Below are 21,374 nucleotides of genomic sequence, written 5' to 3'. Positions count from 1 at the left end.
GTTTTCATTATCTTTCCTTCTCTGATGTTGTCTCTAGGTGATGTCAGTGAAAGGTAAATTAACCTCTTATCTGCACATATTGCTCTGAGAAAATTATTCCGTTTTAATTAATAGTGACATTACGTTTTAATGGGGGTTCGATCCCTGGCCATTGTGATCGTGTTGCGGTATCCTTGTGCAAAATACTGATACCTCAGTTGCTCCTGATGCTGTATCATCAGTAACAGATGGAAAAGCACTAAATAAGTGAAAGCCTATTTACCATTAGTGTAACACAAAATGTCCTCAAATTGAAAGTTTCTAAAGAAATTACTTCAGATGGAACAAGCCTAAAGTCACGGCAACAACCACAATGTGCTGTACTTCACCCCTTGCCCCACACACACATCTCAGCAGTAAATATTTCTTTGCCGACTGACCTTCACCGAGTGGAATGATGCATGTGCTCTTGACAGCAGAAGGCTGTTTCCTCACTTCTACAAAGAAACCTTTCTTCTCTCACGCTACTCAATCTCATAAGATCACATACGAGAGCTGTCGCAGAGATACAAATTATGATTTTCAATTAAACCTTTTAGTGTGGTGCACAAAGTACACAGGCATTAACCAATGTGGGCTTCCATTCACTTATCCGGTTTTATTTTTGTGCTTTGTGGGAAGTGTGACTATACAAGGGCTACTCACTGTTTGTTGTTTCAATCAATCTGCATGTGCAGGTATCTGCATCAGTTTGGGTTGCTGGGCAAAGTTCATTTTGCTAATATTTAACAGGACGTTTTTGGGTGATGTAGCAGAGCCCCTCACATAACAGTATAGAAGTATTAATGAAATATATTTATCGTGTGCGGATTCTTACGGCTGTTCCATAATGACAACAAGGTAAGTCAGACACATTTAATCATATAATAGTATAGACAAGGGAGCAATATTGATTCTTCTCCATTTGTACAGCCACATTAGAATTTGAATGTGTGTCTCCTTGGTTCACACTTTGTGAGACGTTGCAAAATTACGGAAAAAATACTGAGAGCATTTAGATTGTATTTACTGCACGGATCTTTGACGCATTACACTAAAATCTGAATGTATGAAATACACAGAAACAAACAAGACAACAGAAGGATACATTAAAGTGTGAATTAATCACCATAATTATATAGAGCTCTATATAATGGAATAAATGAAGCTACTTCAGGGTACCAAGTGCTATATTTATTATATTTAAATAACCACTTCGAGTAAAATTAAGCTCAGTATGTACATCCATTTATTTTATTGCTTTATTTATAATGTGCCGTTTTTACCAGTTATGCATCTTGTTTTGAATTAATTTTGCTTATTTGTTTTTCCTGCTCGTCACTTAACTCAGCGGTACACGCAAGAATTCCAATATACTTGTTTCCCACTCGTACAAATTTGGCAATATTGTTACTTTATTATATTCTAATATCAAAATGTAATGCTGAATTGGTATCTTCTACTGGAGGCATTTCAAGTGGTGTATGTATTACTGATTTCCCAATAGCAAAAAGGAATTTACTCTTTTGTTGAAGAAAATTTAATGGGGATCACCATTTCATTTCACTTTCCCCACAGGAATTACTGTACAGTCCTTGAAGTGGTCGCTTTTCCCCAATGCTTTAATTAAACCTTCAGATAGACTTGCTATTTTAATGCATTGTTTTATAGCTAGGTTTATTATTGTTGAGTAAATATTCTGTCTTTAATCGTACAATACTTTCTGCCTGATTAAATATGCCTTAATTTCCACTAACAGAACACTTCATAACCACATTAAAATGTTTCAAATATGATGCAGTACATAGTGTTTCTCAGGAATTTTGCCTTTGCTTAGGCCAGTGGTTGTCCAATGGGGGTACGCAAGAATTTAAAATATATTTAGAAGTATATATGCAAAAATCCTTTAAAAATAATTTGTAAATGGTGTAAATGTTTCAGGAAATATATAAGTTCAGTAAATGAGTTTCATAGTCAGTCTCCTGGTTCAACCCAATCTGTGACATGCCAACCTAGTATCACCTGTCAAACACTTGAAATCTTCATTTAAAATTAAGTTAATTATTTTTGAGAACAGTTCTTCACTATCATCCCCCCAAAAAGTGCATGGTGTCTTTTTTATTGTTATATATGCTGAGTTACAAATAGTTCAGGAGAGCCCACTATATACATGGAATTTAAAAGAGTAACAAAGCAGACAATGATGGCACAACATTCTGTTTGAAGCCTTTCCTTGTTTTCAACCAAAAATGCTTTGTACTGGTTGGGAGGTACTTGGCTGAAAAATGTGTTTTACAGTAGGCGCTGAGAAAAGATTGAGAACTAATGACTTTGGTTATATCGCTCAGTTTTGATTGATGCTTTCAGAGAGTGCACTTGTAATTTGCATTTCTAGAAATAAATCAAAAGCATTTTTCATATTTTGCCTCCTTTGAGGGACACAGCAAACAGCAACCACTGCACCACAATCATAACTCAAAGCAACATTATGCTGGGGCACAAATGTTGATACATCTCTTGAAATGGATCTCATTTGTGTCTATTTGCCGTAATGTTTTGGCTGGATGGTGTAGTTTGACTTAACTTGACTGAAACATGTTTACACCAAGATGACTATCTGTTTGATTGTTTTATTTTCAGGTGCCCTCTGCTGTGATTGATGGATTACCTCATTTGAAATGCACAATCATGGACATTTGTGTTCGGTGGGTGGTTCTTCTGTTGTGCAGCACTCAAGGTGAGAATTGAGCATAAAGCAAACTGCTGCCTCTCTGACAAGTGCTGATGATAATGACGATGATGATGGTGATGTCAAGGAGGCCTGTAAAGTATGCATTAACAGCCAGAGTGCTTGTGTTGAAGTGCGGCACTACTTCTGTTTACACCCACAGACAATCTAGTTCGAGGAGCTCCTAATGATCTCGTTGCACTTTGTTATGAATTTTCCTCCGAATAATATCAGTAAGATGGAACCAATAGCAGGAGAATTCAGAATCACTGGTCCTTGATTCCCGATAGGATTAAACTCAAATGATGCTCATTAGTGTGCCATTCTATGATTGCAATAAACTGTTTGTTTGGCCCAGATGGTTTTTTTTATTTCCCAGGCCTCATTTCCTAAATGGCTGAATAATTTATGATCCTCTATGCCAAGTTCACCGCAAAGGAGTTATGCATCACCCTGAGTATTGTGGCGTGAACCAATTAGTCCACATCTCTTTGGGTGTTGGTAGGAGCTTGCTTTCTCCTTTTCTAAGAGACTCTTAATAATGTATAGTGGAACCTGTAGTCAAACACGATCCATTCTTGAACACATATTTTCCAAATGACTAAGAACATTTTGCCAAAGGAAAACATGGAAATGGAATTCATAGTTCCAGAGTCAATATGTTGCCATTATGAAAACCTTTGTGTAAAAGACAGGCTTATTTTGTTAGCATGTTAACTATAATACAGGTGAAACAATTAGTTCATTGTAAATTGTAAAAAACATACATTCAACCTTTCGTGTTATGAGAGATGACGTTGCACTAGCTGCTTTTCTACATTTCCAATGTATTACAGAGAGTGAACCTCGTATTCTTACAAGGTATACATTCTGGTTCCACTAGCAATATAAATCAAATTAATTGATTTGAAATTAATCTGAATTTGCTTGTTTTTCTGTAATAACCCATAAAAATGTTATCTCAATGAAGCTCTTAAACCCCTTCAACAAAGTTCTTTGGCACCAAGTTGCCACCAGATGCCAACAGAGCAATACTTATGTATATTGTTTGAAAAATGTTGTTATTCTTTTGGGACTATTGTAGCCAGGACAGAGGTAACGTTTGTAACCTTCTGTGTTGGCATCATATGCTGAGGTTTCCTGTGACATCATGCACGACTCTTGTTTGAACAAGTTATTGGATGACCTGTTGGGTGTATTTTTAGGCATTTGTGTTGAATGCAGAATTGGGTGTAATTAATATAAATTTTGCATATTGCATGTAGTTTCATTTTCCCAAATGTGGCAAAACAAAAAATTCAGTATTCTACATTGAATATTTTGCAGTGTCCACTCTTTTAAAGCTGTCGCCTGTCAGCTTGACTGTTCTTAGAGGGGACGAGGCCCGCTTCACCTGCAGTATCCAGAGTGCAGGGTGGGCTCTTATGCTGTGGGAGCTGAACAGCTCAGTCGTGGTCACCATTTCCAGAGTTCACGGCGTACTTTCCTCCCTCATTCCCAATGTGACGGCAGTGGAAAGTGAGAATGGAGATGGTTGGGTGTTGGTTCTCAAAAGTGTGGAGAGGCTCCATGAGGGACAAGTGAGCTGTAACCTCGAGGGGAATGACAAGAAAACAGCAAGCCTCATTGTTCAAGGTCAGTGTCATATTTGTCCTCTTTTTATTTAATACATGTATTATTTTTTTTCTTTTGCCGTGATAAACAGTATTTTTAATATCGACATTGCCCAATTTGTTTAGATGTTAACATATTTTTGTCAAATTCAAACTGTGCCAGATTTCACTGTTTTGACATTGTAATGTGTCTCTAATTTCTTCATAAGGGGTGGAAGATGATTGCGATTTCACAGAAAAAAAGGTTTCCCTCAGCTTCTTGTCTTCTGGCATCTAGAAGACATTGAGAAGCACTAAAATTTATTGTACTGCAAGTGCAATGGCAAAACACACTGAATATAACCTTGATAGGGACAAATAAATAAATAGCAAATGTTGCTTTGATTGGAGGCACCCACACGCTGCTGCTGCTTCACCACACGAGCTCAAAGCGATTCAAGCTGCTTTGTAGTTTCCTTTGAAAGGAATTGAAGAATTCTAATTATAACCATTTTGTAGTGGTGTGGACACAAAGACTGGTGTTGGAGATTACAAAATAAAATAAAACAAATTACATTTTAATGTAGTGTGTCATACAGGACATAGAGGTCCAATACAAAGAAAAATAACTCATATTTGATTTTAAAAAATGCTAATAAGGGTAATGAAACAATACCATACCATACCATACCATACCATACCATACCATACCATACCATACCATACCATACCATACCATACCATACCATACCATACCATACCATACCATACCATACCATACCATACCATACCATACCATACCATACCATACTATACCATACCATACCATACCATACTAGCAATGTTAGATGAAACATTTGTAGTTCACTGTCCTAGATAGGAGCAGGGTACATCTTGAAATAGTTGCCAGCCAATCGCAAGGCACACATACACAAACAACAATTCACCATCACATTCTTACCTATGGATTAGAGTCTTCAATTACCATGCATGTTTTTGGAATATGGCGCAATACAATACAATACAATACAATACAATACAATACAATACAATACAATACAATACAATACAATAAAATACAATACAATACAATACAATACAATACAATACAATACAATACAATACAATACAATACAATGCAATGCAATGCAGCGCAAATTTATTTATATAGTATCATAATAATTGTTCAGTTATTGATAGTTGTGCTTTTCATGCAATAATGATGTCCTTTTAAGATTAGATACAGATACGTTTACACAACTCTCTGCGCCAAGACTTTTACATGCATAAATTCCCATTGGTTGCTTAATTAAAAGACACCATATTTCCTCTAATCACAAATAAATTATGTCCTGAAATACATTGACCATTGTTGCTGGCACAGCATTATTCAGTCTTATGGAAATGGCGTATCTCAGATGAGCTGACAAGTCATTAAATGGCACAAGATTTGTACAGACCTTTGTTTCAATGACCTTATCCTTCTGCTTGTTTGCATCCTTGGTCCTTAAATGGAGAACTCAGAAATGAATGAATGAATGAATGAATGAATAAATAAATAAATGATTAAGCAAGCCAATGAGCCATTTTTCCACTATATTACGAAGATAATCTTCATAGCATGCCAGAACAGCAAATCCCCACTGACATGTTCACTCATTAATAGTACTGTTAGTGAAACAGCACTCCGCCCTCTTCAACACAGACCATACACCCCTCTGGCTGTCTGGAAGCAGACGATTGCTCTGACCTGACACAGCCTTGGAATTAACGGTGCATCCTGGCACGTCCACTTAATAGTCAGCAACTCTGTGATTTGTGTTCTGCAGTCTCACGTAGAATGTTGGAAGGGAGCCACAAATCTGCTGCACATTCCCTTTCTGGCTTTCATTGCCTATATAGGGGCCTTTGTTTTGTTTTTTAACTCAAAGATACTCATGTGAACTAATATATACGTTTGAATGCTCTGAGTACAGAGCGTTGCACTCAAATAACGGCCCACCATATCAACACAAAGATCTCCTGCAGTAAGTAGCAAACCTCGTGAATCTCTTTCCCAAGGTGTTACAGTAAGCTGCTGTTGGTCATTGGGGGTACAGTAAAAGGATCTGCTACATAGAGAGACGAAATACTTTTTTTTTCTGTTTTAGCCCTCCCACTTTCTCTAAGCTTGCTAAAACACACAAACTTGTTAAAACACTCCTTGTAAAATATTTTGTAGCATCTGGTCTCATTCTCATTGTCAAGAAATGGGTGACTATCCTGTAAAATAACTTTCAGAAAATGAAAGGACGACTTAGTTGGACATCTCTTTTTAAAAGAGGATAAGCGAGCTTGCTTCGAGCTGTTTGTCACCGCCAGTGCGCCAGCAGCGTTACATCATTCGCCAATGGAGGAAAAGCATGCTTTCTTCAAGCTGTTCATCACTGCGAGTGTGTCTGTAGCTTTACATCATCCTTACAAATGTACAGTTTGTGCACTTCAACATCCTGCATGGACTCGGGCAAATCAGTTTCTCCTTCTGCCGTGTCAAGAGCTGTCCACTCATCCATCCATCCATCTTCTACTGCTTATTCGGAGTCAGGTTGCGGGGGCATTCTATAGGTGGCAAATCAAGCCAACTGTGTTCACGCCCACAACGGTGCAAACTGCCCATTTTAAAATGAGTTAAGACAATTTTTATGGTAGTTTGGTGCTCTCTGTCTGTCTGTTTGTATATATATATATATATATATATATATATATATAGTATATACATATACACACACACACACACACATATATATATATATATATATATATATATATATGTGTGTGTGTGTGTGTATATATATATATATGTATGTATATATCTCACCGACCTCTAAATAGGTCTGGTCCACATTGAAAAATCGGGGATCGATGTTCTTTATGTCTCCAAATTCAGCAATCAAATAGTCTGTGCCTTTGTCACTTATTTTGCCTGACAACTCACTGTACCTCCTATGCTCCATAGAGGGTTATTTAGCTGGCAGGGTGCTCGATGAGGGGCAGAAGATGAGAAGCATTTGTCAGGCTTTTGACACTTTTAGGTGCTCAATCAATCTAGCAAGTCTGTTTTTTCCTATAAGTGAACAGGCCCACAAAGGTTTTGTTGCTGCTCATCCTTTACACACGCCTGGATGTTGTCAGTGTTAAATCCTTTTTTGGGCACTCCTTGAAATACTTGCAAGTTTCATACTCCATAAGTACATTACCAAACTTTCTACAACTTTACAATGTTAATAATCATTTCTTCAAATTTAATACTGATTATATAGTGGTGCTCCCCAGAAAGTGACATAATTGTATTATCTAATGTTATTCTTGTGGTTTTGGCCACAGTGGGTTAATGCCAGCAAAGTAGTATAATTTACTTTCATCGCTGCCTGAGGGAAATCACTGTGCAACGTCGTGAGTTACCAAATTATCAATTGTGGCTCAAGGCTTAAATTCTGTCATCATAAGTGATAACTGAGGCGCCTGTGTGTATGTACATAAGTGTGTGACTGTAGCTATTCTGGTGTTTATTTTCAGAAAAAGGCACTGTGGAAATCTTTGGAGGCAATACAATCACTTTAAAAGGCCAGTTGGTCCAGTTTCAGTGTGACGCTGTGGGATGGCACCCGGAACCTTCTTTGCATTGGCAAGTCAATGGGAAAAAGGTAAACAAACAAAGAAGAAAGTACGGCAAAATTAGGAGATGAGCGGTATTATGATGAAGAGTTAATGCCTAAAAATGTTTCGGAATTCAAGCAAACGATGCTCAACATAATAATACTATAGATAATTAATTTATCCCTGAATACATTTTTCTTGTTTTAAAGTATAATCTAGTTTTTTGATTTTTGCAATTTGTTCTGAAATGACAATCAATTTATCTCCAAATGTCAGCTGGTCCCCATTTTGCTATATAATGCCAAGAAGCAAGGTTGGATGTGGGTCCTATCTAGCCCTTAGGAAGTAGCCAGTGTTTGGTGGGAGCTGCAGATGGCCCCAGCTGCCTTGCTGCAGCGTCTCAACATCCACCGGGCATAGAATTAAGTCGATTAACAGCAGCATGGCAGATTAACTGATTCCAGCAGCATTTCCTCTAGCTGGACTTGGGCAGAAGGATGAAGGCGACAAGTACTCAGTTGAATAAATCTAGGAATGTTAAAGTCAAGACGATATTTAAAGGTATATTGGACAATTCACCATGACATCATATTTTTTTTCTAGCTGGCAAAAACGGAACTGTTCAATGCGAGTAAATAAACTCTTAAATATGCAGCAAATAATAATGGGTTTGTCTGTCTGGGTTTGGTGTGAAGTTGAGCCAGAGTGAATACAACCTCAGCAGTGAAGAGACAGGAAAGAGCCTCTTCACTGTGAGCAGCAACCTCAGCATGACTGCGACAAAAACCTCACATGTTGACTGTCTGGCCTCAGTGACCGCCCTCTCAACGCCACTGATGAGCGGCATCCGTCTGACAGTGGGTAAGACATCACCAGTGTCATTTTACAGTGAAACCTATTTATCATGTTCCGCACTCACCTGCAGTAGGTACAATCTGTGTGGCTGTTCGGTGAATTCTGCCTAGCAACAACTCACTGAAAGAGTAAAAAAAAAAAGCCATAGCGGTTTAGGCAGACTGCACTGTATACAGTGTCAAAAAAACCTATGGTAGTCTTTCTTGGGGTCAGCCAGGGTCAAGTGGTTACGATTGTCACCTGCCTCCATAGGGTGCCCAACATCCCCCAAACACGGCTGGGTGTCTTCCAGAACTGTTCTCTGGGTACTTAGGTAGTTTTCTGCTCTAGTGTGTGCTGCAAGCTGTGTTTGCTGTGTCTAATACCATGATGGGTCAAAAGCAGAGATCAAATTTTGTGGAGGCTACATTAAAAATGAATCTTCTATATAACGTGCTTGTCCATCGACAAATTTCTTGTTTGTTCCATCAAAGCACAGTAAAAAGAGCCAGCCTACTTCATGTTGGTGCAGTTGCTTGTTGTCAGGCAAATTTCACAAAACATCTATCCTCTGTGTTTTCTTTGGTTATCTCCCAATATTAAATCAATTAGACATTTATGGAAGAGCATATTTCTGATTTAAACTTGTGCACTGCTGCAACACTATTTATCCTCATAACCTGTTCTCAATACTGCAACCAACTTTCACAATAACAAGTTTTCATTTCTTTCCCGATGTGACCTTCCCTACTCAGTTGCAGAGGTGGTGCAGGATGAAAATGACGACTGCACAGTCCCATTGGCAGTAACTTCCTCCCTCACTGCTCTTCTTCTCCTCCTGCTCTGCATCTGCATTGTCCTCTGGTACAAAGAAAGGAGACAAGCAAGTATGCACTTTTCTTTGAATTGCTTGGGGTGGAAGAAAAAAAGTATCGCCTCTCCCCTTCTCGTTTCTGTATAGAGACTATGATTAAAGTATAATGAAGAAGAAAGGCGGTCACACTCTGTAATGTTGGCCTTCACCAAGGACATGAAATATTTTTTTTTTCACTGACTGTAAAGAGAACATTAGTTGTCAGCAGAAATGTATACTTTTGTAAGAGAATTTTTGGACATGTAGGATGACTGCAGGGTTGGTTGGATTGCGATCACCAAGGATCAACACCAACAACTCGAGAGACTTTTGAGCTAGATGCAACCCGGAGCAATTTGGAGACAGATACAAAATATAGCGATATAATACAGTATATAAATTGTAGGTCCTATAAACTGGTGGTGTATTCTTTAACAGAGGAAGGTATTGCAGGGATAAGATGTCAGAGAAAGGCAACAAAAATATATAATGCGTATTATGTAGCAGAAAACCCCCACAGCTTTGACTAAATATACAGTATTGAACTCTTGAACAGGAATGAGGGATTTCAAGAAAATAATTTCCTTTTCTGCATTGTATACAGTAGTGTTTTTTGATATAATATGTATACATAATTCACTACATTCAATTTGCAACAAAAAAAGTACACTGTACTGTAAAAGTAATTGGCAACTGAGAGGCTACGAGCCCCATTACTAATGTTTAAAGTCACTGTGACAGTTTTACTGCAACTCCTAATCTGATTTGTGATGTGCTCAGACATGGTGGTCAATATTTAGGAAGCTTCGTCTTAAGGCTGGGGAGTTGAAATAGTGCAATATATACAGTAGTGTGGCTAAGAAGTAGGGGTGTTGCAGAAATGGCTCGGCGTGTCCACTCTGAGGGGAACATTGAAGGTGGAGGAAGCTTGTCTTTCCACAGCACAACAAAAAAAAAAATTGCCTTGAGTCTCGCATTTAGAAGTTGTCGTAATCCCTGTAACTGATTGGAAAGCAGGGTAACTAACTCAGGGCTGTGGTTCAGGGCTAAAGGATTATCTCCAGCAGCTGATTCTGTAGCAGAGTGTTTCTTTCGCCATGACTCTGATTCTTACATCTTAAAAACGTGAGCTGCAGAAATGCAGGAGCGATGTTTTGCATCTCAATGATGGTGCTTTGCCGCTCTCTTTAATCGAGGCAGATGTGAGAGTAATGTGTGCTTTGCAATTACTGTAAAAAAAATACAAGGCGCTGCTCTGGTTCCCCTCAGAGAGTTGAGCGAGGGGGGATTTGTTATATAACAGCAAAGGCAGTTTCTCTCACTGCAACAGTAACGGTTTTATATGTCACATGGGGCTAACATTGTCGACATCCTTGTTATATGACGTTGAAGCCTTGTTATAAAACTCATTAACACTCTGCTAACTGGAGGCTATTAGAGCAGAATCCAAAATTAAGAATTACTGGTCGGTGTATGTTATAGAAGTCCTAGTTTGTCACTGCATTGAGATGTCACAGTGGTTTTGTGGTCAATGCAATGGGAAATTAGTTTGTACAAAATCTGCTACAAAAAAAATTCTCTTTGCCTTTCAGAGAGAAACACACAAGATGCGATAAGGTAAGATCTCATATGTTTTTTGGACGTTTCCCTAAACAGTGGACTCTTAACGGCTACTGGAGCAAATATAACTGCCAATAAAGCTTCCTTAAAAATGAAGCTATACTTTTATTGTTGCTCAATCATATAAATTGTGATCTTAAAATGGCTTGCACGAAATAAACATTTGGCTTCTTTAATAGGCAGATATAGAGTACTTTATATTTGTCAGCATTTTCATCCGTAGCTGAACTACATTTTATAGTGTTTCAAGGGAGAGGACTGAGTCTTGTAAAATATGTTCCTTACTGGCGGTGCACTTAAAAAAAAAACAATACAAAGCCCACGATAAATTTCTGCCTTGTGAGGAGACTGTTCACAAATAGAAATGAATCTGCTTGAAAATATTAACACTGTTATCTTTTATCAGTTACCTATCATGATATTCCTAAAATGAACATTATTAGTCCATCACAAGAGTTCAAAGTTGCCAGATTTGTTGTTACGAGAGTCACAATATGGGTCGGAAAAGTAAATATCACTCCTGTTCCCTAAATGAGACGAACAAGGTAGTACGTACTAAAACTGTGGTATGAGATACAGCAGATTATTTATTTATAACGTGACTTTTGCTTATGCATTTGGATAATTGCAGGTGTGAGGGCATGAACAATGGACAAACTTTGCCTGTTGAGTCTACAGGTGGCAGGGTCAACTTGGGATACATGAGTGAGGGTGAGTAACATAACTACAATTGGCAACATTTTACTTAAGTAAGACGTCTGTTCCTTTAGAATAAGGCTCAAGGACAAGTGAAGAAGTACTGGTTGTACTCCAAATAATTACTTGAGACACTCAAGCACTGATCATGTGATGAGCAAATTTAGATTTAATATTCTTTTAGACAGACCACAAATGTGAGATAAAAAAATAAAAAAAGGGACTATAAAACATAAAATGGCAAATTGAACATTAATAAATAGTTTCATTTTAATCAAATAACAAAAAGAGGCAAGTTTTAAAACGCTGTTTGGGGTCGCCCTGACATTGTGCATGGTTATGTGACTGCCTGGCTCTTTTGGACGACTGAAACTGTGTCATGTTATGTGTACATTTTATTAATGATGGTTGTTCCAATTTTATTTGTTCTTGCTTCCAAGTGCAGTGACATAACATAGGCCCAATTAACCTACACTAAATCACTCACATCTATAGATCAGGGCAAATTTAGGATGTTGTATGAATGATGCTGGAGTTCTTTAAGCCTAAACCACAAGTAGATGATCTGCGGCTGGAGGGTTAGATGGGGCTAATTGGCTTTTTCTCCCACCCTGCAGATGCAGTTTACAAAGAACTAATTAAAGGAATGCATAGCAAGATGGATTTTGTCAACATTGAGAAGGTAAGTTAGGGAAAGATAACTCAGGGAGACAGAAAAGATAAATTTTAAATCTGCTATCATTGAAAGACTTAAACCACCAATTTAGTGAGTAGGGCTGATCTCTCTGGATGGACATACAAAAGACTCAGACTCACTGCTGCTCTCAACCTTTTACAAAATACCAACCAAAATGGGGAGTTTGCGTTTTGTACTGCTCTTTTCTATTAAATCTGTGTTTTGTGTCCCTCAGGTCCCTGATGTTGTAACATCTAGCAACCTGTCTTTACATAGTGACCATCACAGCCAAGTCGACCTTTCGGAGGGCAACCCTAAGAACATCCGGAGAGTTACGACAGTTTGATACATTTAATGTGGGCGAAATGTATTCTCACCAAACCTTTTGTAAATTCACTTTCTCAGTGGAAAGGTATTAAAATACAGACAAACTTCTAAAGGCGAAAACAATTTGTTTCAGCATGCTGGTTGACAACCATTTAGTATATTATTCAGGACAAGGAATTACAACAAAAAACTGTTCTGTTCTTGCAATGGTTTAAGTACCATTTGAATTTGAGTAGAAAGTGCAGAAATAAGTTAACCGTTGTTATAAAATATAAAAACAATCCAATGTGAGATTAATGACATCAGTGTTTCTGCTTATGAGTCACTTCTTAGTAAATGCAGCTGATTTTGCAGTGTTCATTGCTTTATTCTTGTTTTGTTGTTTTTACCGATTTAGACAGGACAAAAGTTTGTATTAGAGTAGCATTTTTGTTCAAATTTTGGATTGTACAACCAAATGTTGAAGAGGATGGACTGTAAATGCTTGTATTGCACAAAAATCATCCCAACAATTTTAATAGACATTACATAAATTATGTGCCAGTTGTCTCAATGTATTCTGATATTAGTGAGCAAAAACAATAAACATGTACCGTATTTTTCGGACTATAAGCTACTAGTTTTTGCACAAGCTTTGAACCCTGCGATTTATCTATGGAATTTTTCTGATTTTCATAGTCTCTTATATGTGGAAATTAAACATTAACACATCTATGGATTTTTCCAGATTTTCATGATATAGTATTTGCATATTCTCTTATGTGGAAATTAAACATTAACACAGCTGCGGCTTATAGTCCAGTGCGGTTTATATATTATATGAACAAAACATTTCTCCCTAATATTAGCTGGTGCGGCATATATTTGGGTGAGGCTTACAGTCCAAAAATTACGGTAGTTTGTAAAATTTTGCGTTTTCTTCTTCAGCAGTCTCAGTAAATTCTCTGTAATTAGTGTAGCAAAATCCTCTTTTTAGCCACATATTGCTTCCTGGCTAAATGCCTAATATTGCTGCAAATGTGTGCATTTGGAGCCCCTCCTTTGTTTCCTGTCTTCACTTGCTCAATAATTGGCTTCTAAGAATATCACTGAGCCACTGCAGGGGGGGAACCTCTACTGCACATTGATTGATACCCTGATGGAGGCAAGGATGTCTCTCTGTGCTACTCTTAGGTTGGATTGATTATATGCATGCTGAGGCAGACAAAGACACATTTCAGCAATTGAACTGGAAGTCTCATCATCATCATTTAATCCAAAGAGGAAAAACCTTTGTAGTGTTTTCAGGACAACCATGATCATGTATGTGCTTCTCGCTCTTTTATGTCTCCAACTCAATGTTCAAGTCACGGAGGACTTGAGGAGAAGCTGTCAGCAAAGTGCAAATGAACACAGTGTGATTGTTTGAGCGGTGGCAGGGTCGTGAGTATCTCTGTAGTGACGCGCGCAACAACAGATTTATCTCCACATGAAGAAGAGGGCGACAACATTTGCATTTCATAATGGCAAAGGACGAAGAGCGTAATATTGGTCATGAAAGACGATGAATAGTTTCATCAGGCGAAATGGCATGCATCTCAAATAAACAAGCAGTTTTCCCACCGAGAACCAAAAATCGACTTGAATATTTTTGCTTTTTTTTCCAAGACGTCCACGTTTATTTGATTATGCATCACATCAAAAGGGTAAAAAGGAATGTTGAGAGACTCGTTTCGAGAGAAACGCTGTCATCTGTCACCTCCTGGAAGTGCTTAAGAGTAAAAAGCAATCACCGGCATATGTTTCGTTGAATGGAAAATACACTTTCATTTCATTGGAGGCCAATGCATATGTTGATTGGAGCGCCGCTTCCGCATTTGATTTATATCTTCTGACCAAATTGATTAGCTGCATTCATCTCAACCTATCAGGGAGAGGTGTCGTGGGTGTGGGGTCAGGATCAACCAGGCAGCAACCCAAAGCAGATACATAAATATTTAACGGTCAAACCTCCTGGCTGAACTTGATACAAGTGCTCGGCCTAAGCTACACGCTCATATGCTTAATGCGCCTCTCAGGGAAAAAAAATGTAAATGGCAGTTGGCACAGTATGAAACGTCAGGAGATCAGCAAATCCATTTGAATTTATTATCTTTATGGTAATAACTTAAGATATTCAATAACTGTTAAGGTCTTTCAATATGGAGGAAGGCAGGGAACTCATGAATGAAGTTATAGTGAAAACAACAACATCTTTATAATCGCTAAAAATTGTGCATCCATAGTAGGCTATGTCACAAGCATATGACTGGAGGGCTGTTGTAGAATGTGCTTTCAAATTACATACCACTGAGTTTGACAACCTTTTTGGAGCTAAGGCATATTACGTTAAAAGGGAAAACTCTCACGACACACCTCCAAAAGTAAATATCACAAAAATTAATGAACGTAAAATAATGATGATCACGTCACAATTTATTCCCAAATGGACTGTCTCAGCTTGAAATCTTTCATACTTCACACAAAGTAATGTCTACTCTCCACATCGAGATAATTGTAAAATCTGGTTTTCTTCTGAAAAAATAAAGTCTGAGGAATGGTCAGGTTTGAGAAACCAGACAATTAAATGTGAATTTATGAAGCTGTAGCATTCATTAACACAGACAGCACCCAAGCTTAAATTATGGAAAACAGAATATAGAAGGCTGGCATAATTCTGTGCAGTTCTTTGTCACCAGATGGCTGACACAGATCTTGACTTTGGAAATCACAACTCATCAGTGAATGTGAGAAGAGTGTGTTTACTCTCTCTCTATTTCTCTCTCTGTTTCTCTCTCTATTTCTCTCTCTCTCTCTCTCTCTCTCTCTCTCTCTCTCTCGGTCTCCCTCAAAGCTTTCATCATCGCTACCTTCTGTTTCCTCGCACCCAAACGCTTGGCGTCAAAGCGACAGGCTATTAAACAAATTAGATTTCCTCCAGTGGGTCTGACAGAGATAGGCAGAAGCTGAGATGCCTCTTATATGACCTGTTTGGGCTTAACATTAAACCTCCCTGGGGCTTACTCAGGGCACTCGATATGTGTCGCTTACACTGATCAAAAAGGGAAAGTCAGTGAGCAATTTTTTTTGGCAGCAAGACTATTACATGCTCTGTCAGAACTTTCCATTAGCAAATCTGTATAAATTCAGCTGTTGTTTTTTTCTCCCAGATAAATGATGTTTGTTGATTGGTTGGTCTCTTTGTTTAACGGGGTGGCAGATGCACATGCCACAAAGAACTTTTTACATGTAAAGTAAAACTATAACTCATTTATCCTCAAGAATATTCCACCAGCATCCACATTGGCAGTGCATAGCATGTTTGCTAAATCTTCTGGATACTGTACACGCCATAACCACCTGCGACAGAACAACATGTAAATTTCTTTGTCAAATGTTACTGGCAAGGTACCTCCCTCAGACTGTATATGAATCATAGAAATGTCCAAAATAGAACTGAACCATCAGAGACAATGAATAAGGAATGCAACTCCCAAGACACCAAAACAACTTCCTGCAAGCAAATTACAAAACGTCACCGCACTTGGCCCATGTTTAAAATGGAAACTTTGGCTAATGGTTCTCTGGGGCTCAGTATACCATCTCAAGTGGCTTGTTATAGTCTGCTTTCCAGTTCCTGTTCATTAGTGTCCACAGCGCTGCTGTAAAAGATGCCCAATGATAATAAAACCACATGAAAGACTATAGCGCACTGTCGCTTATCTTTGTATTAATTTCATGTGTTTGTCTTAATGTACAAATCCCACAGATAGGCTGGTTATTTGAAGACAAAATGTAAATGGGACAGTAATATAATTTAATATGGCAGAGGGGGACATGACGTTGAGCATTAATGTCAGCGGGATGTTGCTGACACTGAACAAGCTAAGCACATTTATTGCAAAAAAGGGATTATGTAGGGTCTCTCTCTCTCTCTCTCTCTCTCTCTCTCTCTCTCTCTCTCTCTCTCTCTCTCTCTCTTTCTCTCTCTCTCTGTCTCTTTCTCTCTCTCTCTTGCAATGATACAGAGAACCTTCAGTGGTTCTAGGGATTACGTACCAAGACCTGACTTGTTTCGCCCAAAAAAAAACCTTTGTGATGCTTATTATGGATGACGACAGTAAGAAGCACGCCACATTTATTTCACTGACTAAATTTACACAGGCAATTTTTTTAATACAATCAGAGTTTGGATTAAAGTTCTGATTGGATGTACTGTTTTCATGGGCACTAAAAATATTGATTCAACTAGGAATTGAGTGTTTTTGCATCACACTTTCAATCGAAACAAATTATTTTGACTTGCTTAGATTGACAAGAAGAAGCTTTAGCAACTTCCGTGTCAACAAAACGTCGCTCTGTCCAATTGTACTTCAAAAGTTAACGTTAGTTCACATATTGGCCTTGTTTGTGCTGTTACTTCGAGTTCACACTTGACACTGAAAAAAACTCGGAGAGAGCATTGTCAGCTTTATGCATATTGGTTGCTAACAGTGCCTAGTAATGTGTAAATTCTCTGCCACTTCTATTGTAGATAACTTGATTCAAACGGGCCTGTTAGCCCCGGTCAGGGCCAATTAGGTGACCGCTGCTTTGTTTGGGCTCCCAGGCTAGAAACGCAACAGCAGCACAGATGAATAACCTCTCAAAGATCAGACTCTACTTTCAAGCCCATGCTCAGTGAAAGTAACTCTGTTCCTCTGTGTCAGGCGTCCGGGGTCATTAACTACAATTAGCAGTGATTGGGCTAAAATCCTTGATGCAACCATACTGCCATGTTGGATGCATGAGATTCACAACTATTCATTACAATATACGATGATGAAGGGCAGTTTATTGAGGGGCTAAAAAAGAAATCTATATGTAGGATATTTTTTCTGAGACAGTTCACTGCAGTTGATTTAGTGGCCTTGGCGACAGTGCAACGGGTATCATCACTGACCGAATTCTGCTGCTTGGCTGAGCCAAGTGATTCTACTGCCTCAGAGCCATTTCCAATCCCATGTTGTCTCCGTTTCCTTCACTCTGTTTGTGACTCACTGTATTATGTCACTTCAAATTCAGTCATTCATACTTGCCAGAAAAAAAGCAGTTACGGTATACTGAGCAATATTATTTTTCCTCGACTGACCAAGGAAAAGATGTGGGAATGGAAAGAAAACATGCACTTCCTTGTGTCATGATCCGTGTTTTTGTTGATTGGGTTTTGACTGGATTTAGATTTGTTTCATGTTTTTTCCTTGTTCCTTTTTTTTCAAGTCATATACTATGCTGTCATGATTTTTCATGATTTTATTCCTTTGTTTTGTTACTTTGAGTCTTATTTCTTGGACTTTTGTTAATTTGCTGTTTTATTGTGCGGAAGTGCCTTTTTCCCCCCCCATACATTTTGTTTTGAGTAGATTCTGCACTCCTGCCTTTTCTCCCTGAGTGACATGAAGCACTTCAGACTGTATTCCAAATTCTGTTACCTATCTAAGAAGTATATTTAATATTTTTGTTTAATGCTCTGAAATTGAGCAAATTCCACAATACCTTTTTTCATGTCAGGATAGTCAATTGAAAGAATAATCATGCATTAGTTTCCCGCGCTTCTGGGCATTGATTACCCTCTGTTGTTCCTTGTGCTCTGCTGCAGTCTTCTGTACCGCATCTCAGGATGTCCTTTGCTTCATCTGATGAAAACTTAAAAAAAAAAAAAATACAATTTAGAGCAACCTTATAGCTAATGGTGTAATTTATCATTGGGAAATTTAGGGGAGGACACAGATGTCTCCTGGCTGGGATCTAATCAAGCATTGACTCATCATGTCTGCTCTTTACTGTGGAGGTTTTTGCTTATGTCTTTTGTGTCTGGATGTCCTCCGCGATTTGCTTTAAATACATCACTTTTGTGTCAGTGGCAAACTCTATCGCCTCATTCGTTTCGGTCGAGCCAAGGGCAGTAGAAAAGTTTAATTGCATGCCGATAGATTCAGTTTCTAACATTCCTGTCTTTTCCCCTGACTTAGCACATTTGTAAGACACTTAAGTGCATTGATCAGGAGACCAAGACATGATGAAGCAAATCCAAAGCTCCCTTTTCAGGCAAAGCACACTTACTTCACTCACAGCGAATCAGGATGATTGAGGCCAATTCATTCATCGCTGTCTGTCTTTGAGTGGAATCATCTGATGTGAGACATCAAGGCAGAATCCTCACTTCCCTTTGACTGGCATCATTCCTGCTAATGAGCCTGTGCGTGGGTAGTAGAGGAGACATTACGTGAAATGTCTTGATTTATCTGCTACATGGCAGACTGTTAAAACATGCGAGTGTGAGTGGCCGTAATCTTCATATTTTCATTACGGTACACCATTAGTGTTTTTTTTTTCTTATTTATTATATTAGCTCCGCCCATCATATCTATTGCTGTCTTGTGTCAGCAGTCAGTTTTAAGCATATCTGTTAACTTTCATGGATTATTTCTTAAAGGAGGCTCGTTATGCACACTTTTCACTATTTATAACAGTTCCAATTCATCTCAATAAAAGAGCATTGGAATTCCTATGACTTGATTAAGAATTACAACAAGCTTAATATGCACATGTCACTCCCTCGGATAAATCACACTACTTGAAGGGTGTTTGTTGTGGTAATGGAGACTTCTGATGAAATGGATTCGTTCACCTTTCTGTGTTCAGACTGCGAATGAATGAACGGTGTATGAGAGAAAGTTATGATTTAAATCATAACCAAAGCACATGGGTTGCAGTAGATGAGTTAAGAGTTAAGTCCTTTACTTTTCTGTTCTCGCACAAGTCAGCTTTTTATAGATTTTGTGGTATTTATAAATAGTCCAGCCATAGCACTATTGATTTTAATCAAGATCAAATCAAATATATTTAAGGTACCTGGAGTTGAATATTTAAAATGTGTAGTTTAGGTAAGTAGATTTGTTTTTAGTGCTCGAGCAGGCACAGTGTTCAACTTATCATTGAGATAGCGTACTTTCATACTTTCAATGATATATACGCCAAAATACATTTGGTAACAGGGTTCATAGTCAAAATCCTTGGAGGCACTTTCTTTGTGTATTGTGTCCGACTTTAGGTTTCTGCCAGCTGTGTTCATTCAGTGACCTAGTGGTTGACAATATGTCATTGAGCTTTGGGGCCACAAATGACTTTGCTCTACAAATTCTGCTTAGCAACCACTAGACTGGTATGTACTCCAAATACTGACCAGTAGCATTTTCCCCAAAAAATTCTCATCAGAAGTTGCTTCATGGGGACTGTCTGGCAGCCTGCATCATATATGTATGCACTATCACACCAATCACACTCCTTTTTGTTTTATTATAAAGCGTCACTTAGAATGGAAAAAAAAATCTGATTAAATTTTATTTAGCAAGATCAATCACATGTCGAGCTACTTCAATAATGGATTCCATGATTTATTTTTTTCCTGTCTTATCTAGAATTTAATTGTATGTGATTACGGCTTCACTGTTAACTCAAAGCACTTAACGTTTCATTTCCCTCCCGATATGACTCCATATGACTAAAAGCTATGAAGATTAGCGAGTGCTATTCATTTATTAACAATTTCTGTGTTATTGTTACGTTGCTCCACTGCTTCATATCTCACTCCCATTGGCTGTGTTTATATTGCGCAGCTGGAGTGCATTACCAGCACAGCAGACAGTGCATCCCTGGGATGCTGCAGAAAAGAACAGTGATGAGGTGAGTGACAGCAGCAGGAAGTTTGGGATGACGCTGGAGAGATGGCACCAACAAAAAACAGGAGGGGGTCGGAGTGCAGGGGGCTTTCAGTGACAGTGGATCATGATGAAAATAATCACAGGCAGGCGGAGCTGTCTTCTTGTCCCAGTGTGCGATTTCATTATGTTGCTGCCTCTGCACTGGTGATTGCGTGCGGGAGAAGATTGAACGCAGAAAGTCCGCGAGATCTGACACTCCAACCAAGTAAAGTTGAACTACAGTGACACCTCCATTGTTGAACACAATTAGTTGCGAGATGTTGGTCTCATACGTTTGGAAAGATGCTGAGAATTTGTTGCCATCATAAAACCTTGAACCCTGATTTTACTGTTCAGGCAATTTTCACATTCTCAGTTTCAAAACACAAAGATAGAATCATTTACCTTCTGGAACTGATGCTGATAGATAATAAATGTGTTCTGAGTGTATATTTCTATTTTTCAAATGGAGTATTTTTTATTTTTGTGATTAGAGACAGTCAATTAGACAATTTTGAGTCTTCCGGTAGCCTAGCATACAAGCATGGGAAGATCATGCAAACTCCACACAGAGAGGGCTTAAATCAAGATGTGAACCTTGGACCACTCAGTTATGAGGCAGACATGCAAATCA

The 21,374-nt window shown here is 38.4% G+C and overlaps 1 protein-coding gene across 3 annotated transcripts; it reads left to right on the top strand.

Annotated features, from left to right (window-relative positions):
* The first annotated feature begins 728 nt into the window (after positions 1 to 728).
* igsf5b (immunoglobulin superfamily, member 5b) lies at positions 729 to 14,019 on the top strand. 3 transcript variants are annotated; one of them, XM_088381454.1, is made up of 10 exons: positions 729 to 879; positions 2,659 to 2,755; positions 4,259 to 4,381; positions 7,894 to 8,021; positions 8,670 to 8,835; positions 9,564 to 9,695; positions 11,254 to 11,278; positions 11,913 to 11,992; positions 12,595 to 12,659; positions 12,889 to 14,019. In XM_088381454.1, the coding sequence occupies exons 2-10, from the start codon at positions 2,707 to 2,709 to the stop codon at positions 12,997 to 12,999; spliced, it is 879 nt and encodes a 292-aa protein (XP_088237580.1). In that variant the 5' UTR covers positions 729 to 879; positions 2,659 to 2,706; the 3' UTR covers positions 13,000 to 14,019. The 3 variants fall into 3 exon arrangements, with proteins under 3 accessions (XP_088237580.1, XP_088237577.1, XP_088237578.1); XM_088381451.1 differs by having other exon boundaries at positions 4,073 to 4,381; XM_088381452.1 differs by lacking the exon at positions 12,595 to 12,659 and having other exon boundaries at positions 4,073 to 4,381.
* Positions 14,020 to 21,374: the final 7,355 nt, after the last annotated feature.

Source organism: Syngnathus floridae, chromosome 7 (assembly GCF_059516105.1).
Source record: "Syngnathus floridae isolate MCC-2025c chromosome 7, RoL_Sflo_1.0, whole genome shotgun sequence".
NCBI classification, from domain to species: domain Eukaryota; kingdom Metazoa; phylum Chordata; class Actinopteri; order Syngnathiformes; family Syngnathidae; genus Syngnathus; species Syngnathus floridae.
This window is presented reverse-complemented; position numbering and strand designations above follow the sequence as displayed.

Coding starts and splice junctions, on each gene's coding strand:
- igsf5b (XM_088381451.1), top strand. CDS start 2,707: ATGGACATTTGTGTTCGGTGGGTGGTTCTTCTGTTGTGCAGCACTCAA. Junction 4,382..7,893: donor AGCAAGCCTCATTGTTCAAG/GTCAGTGTCATA, acceptor GTTTATTTTCAG/AAAAAGGCACTGTGGAAATC. Junction 11,993..12,594: donor CTTGGGATACATGAGTGAGG/GTGAGTAACATA, acceptor CCCACCCTGCAG/ATGCAGTTTACAAAGAACTA.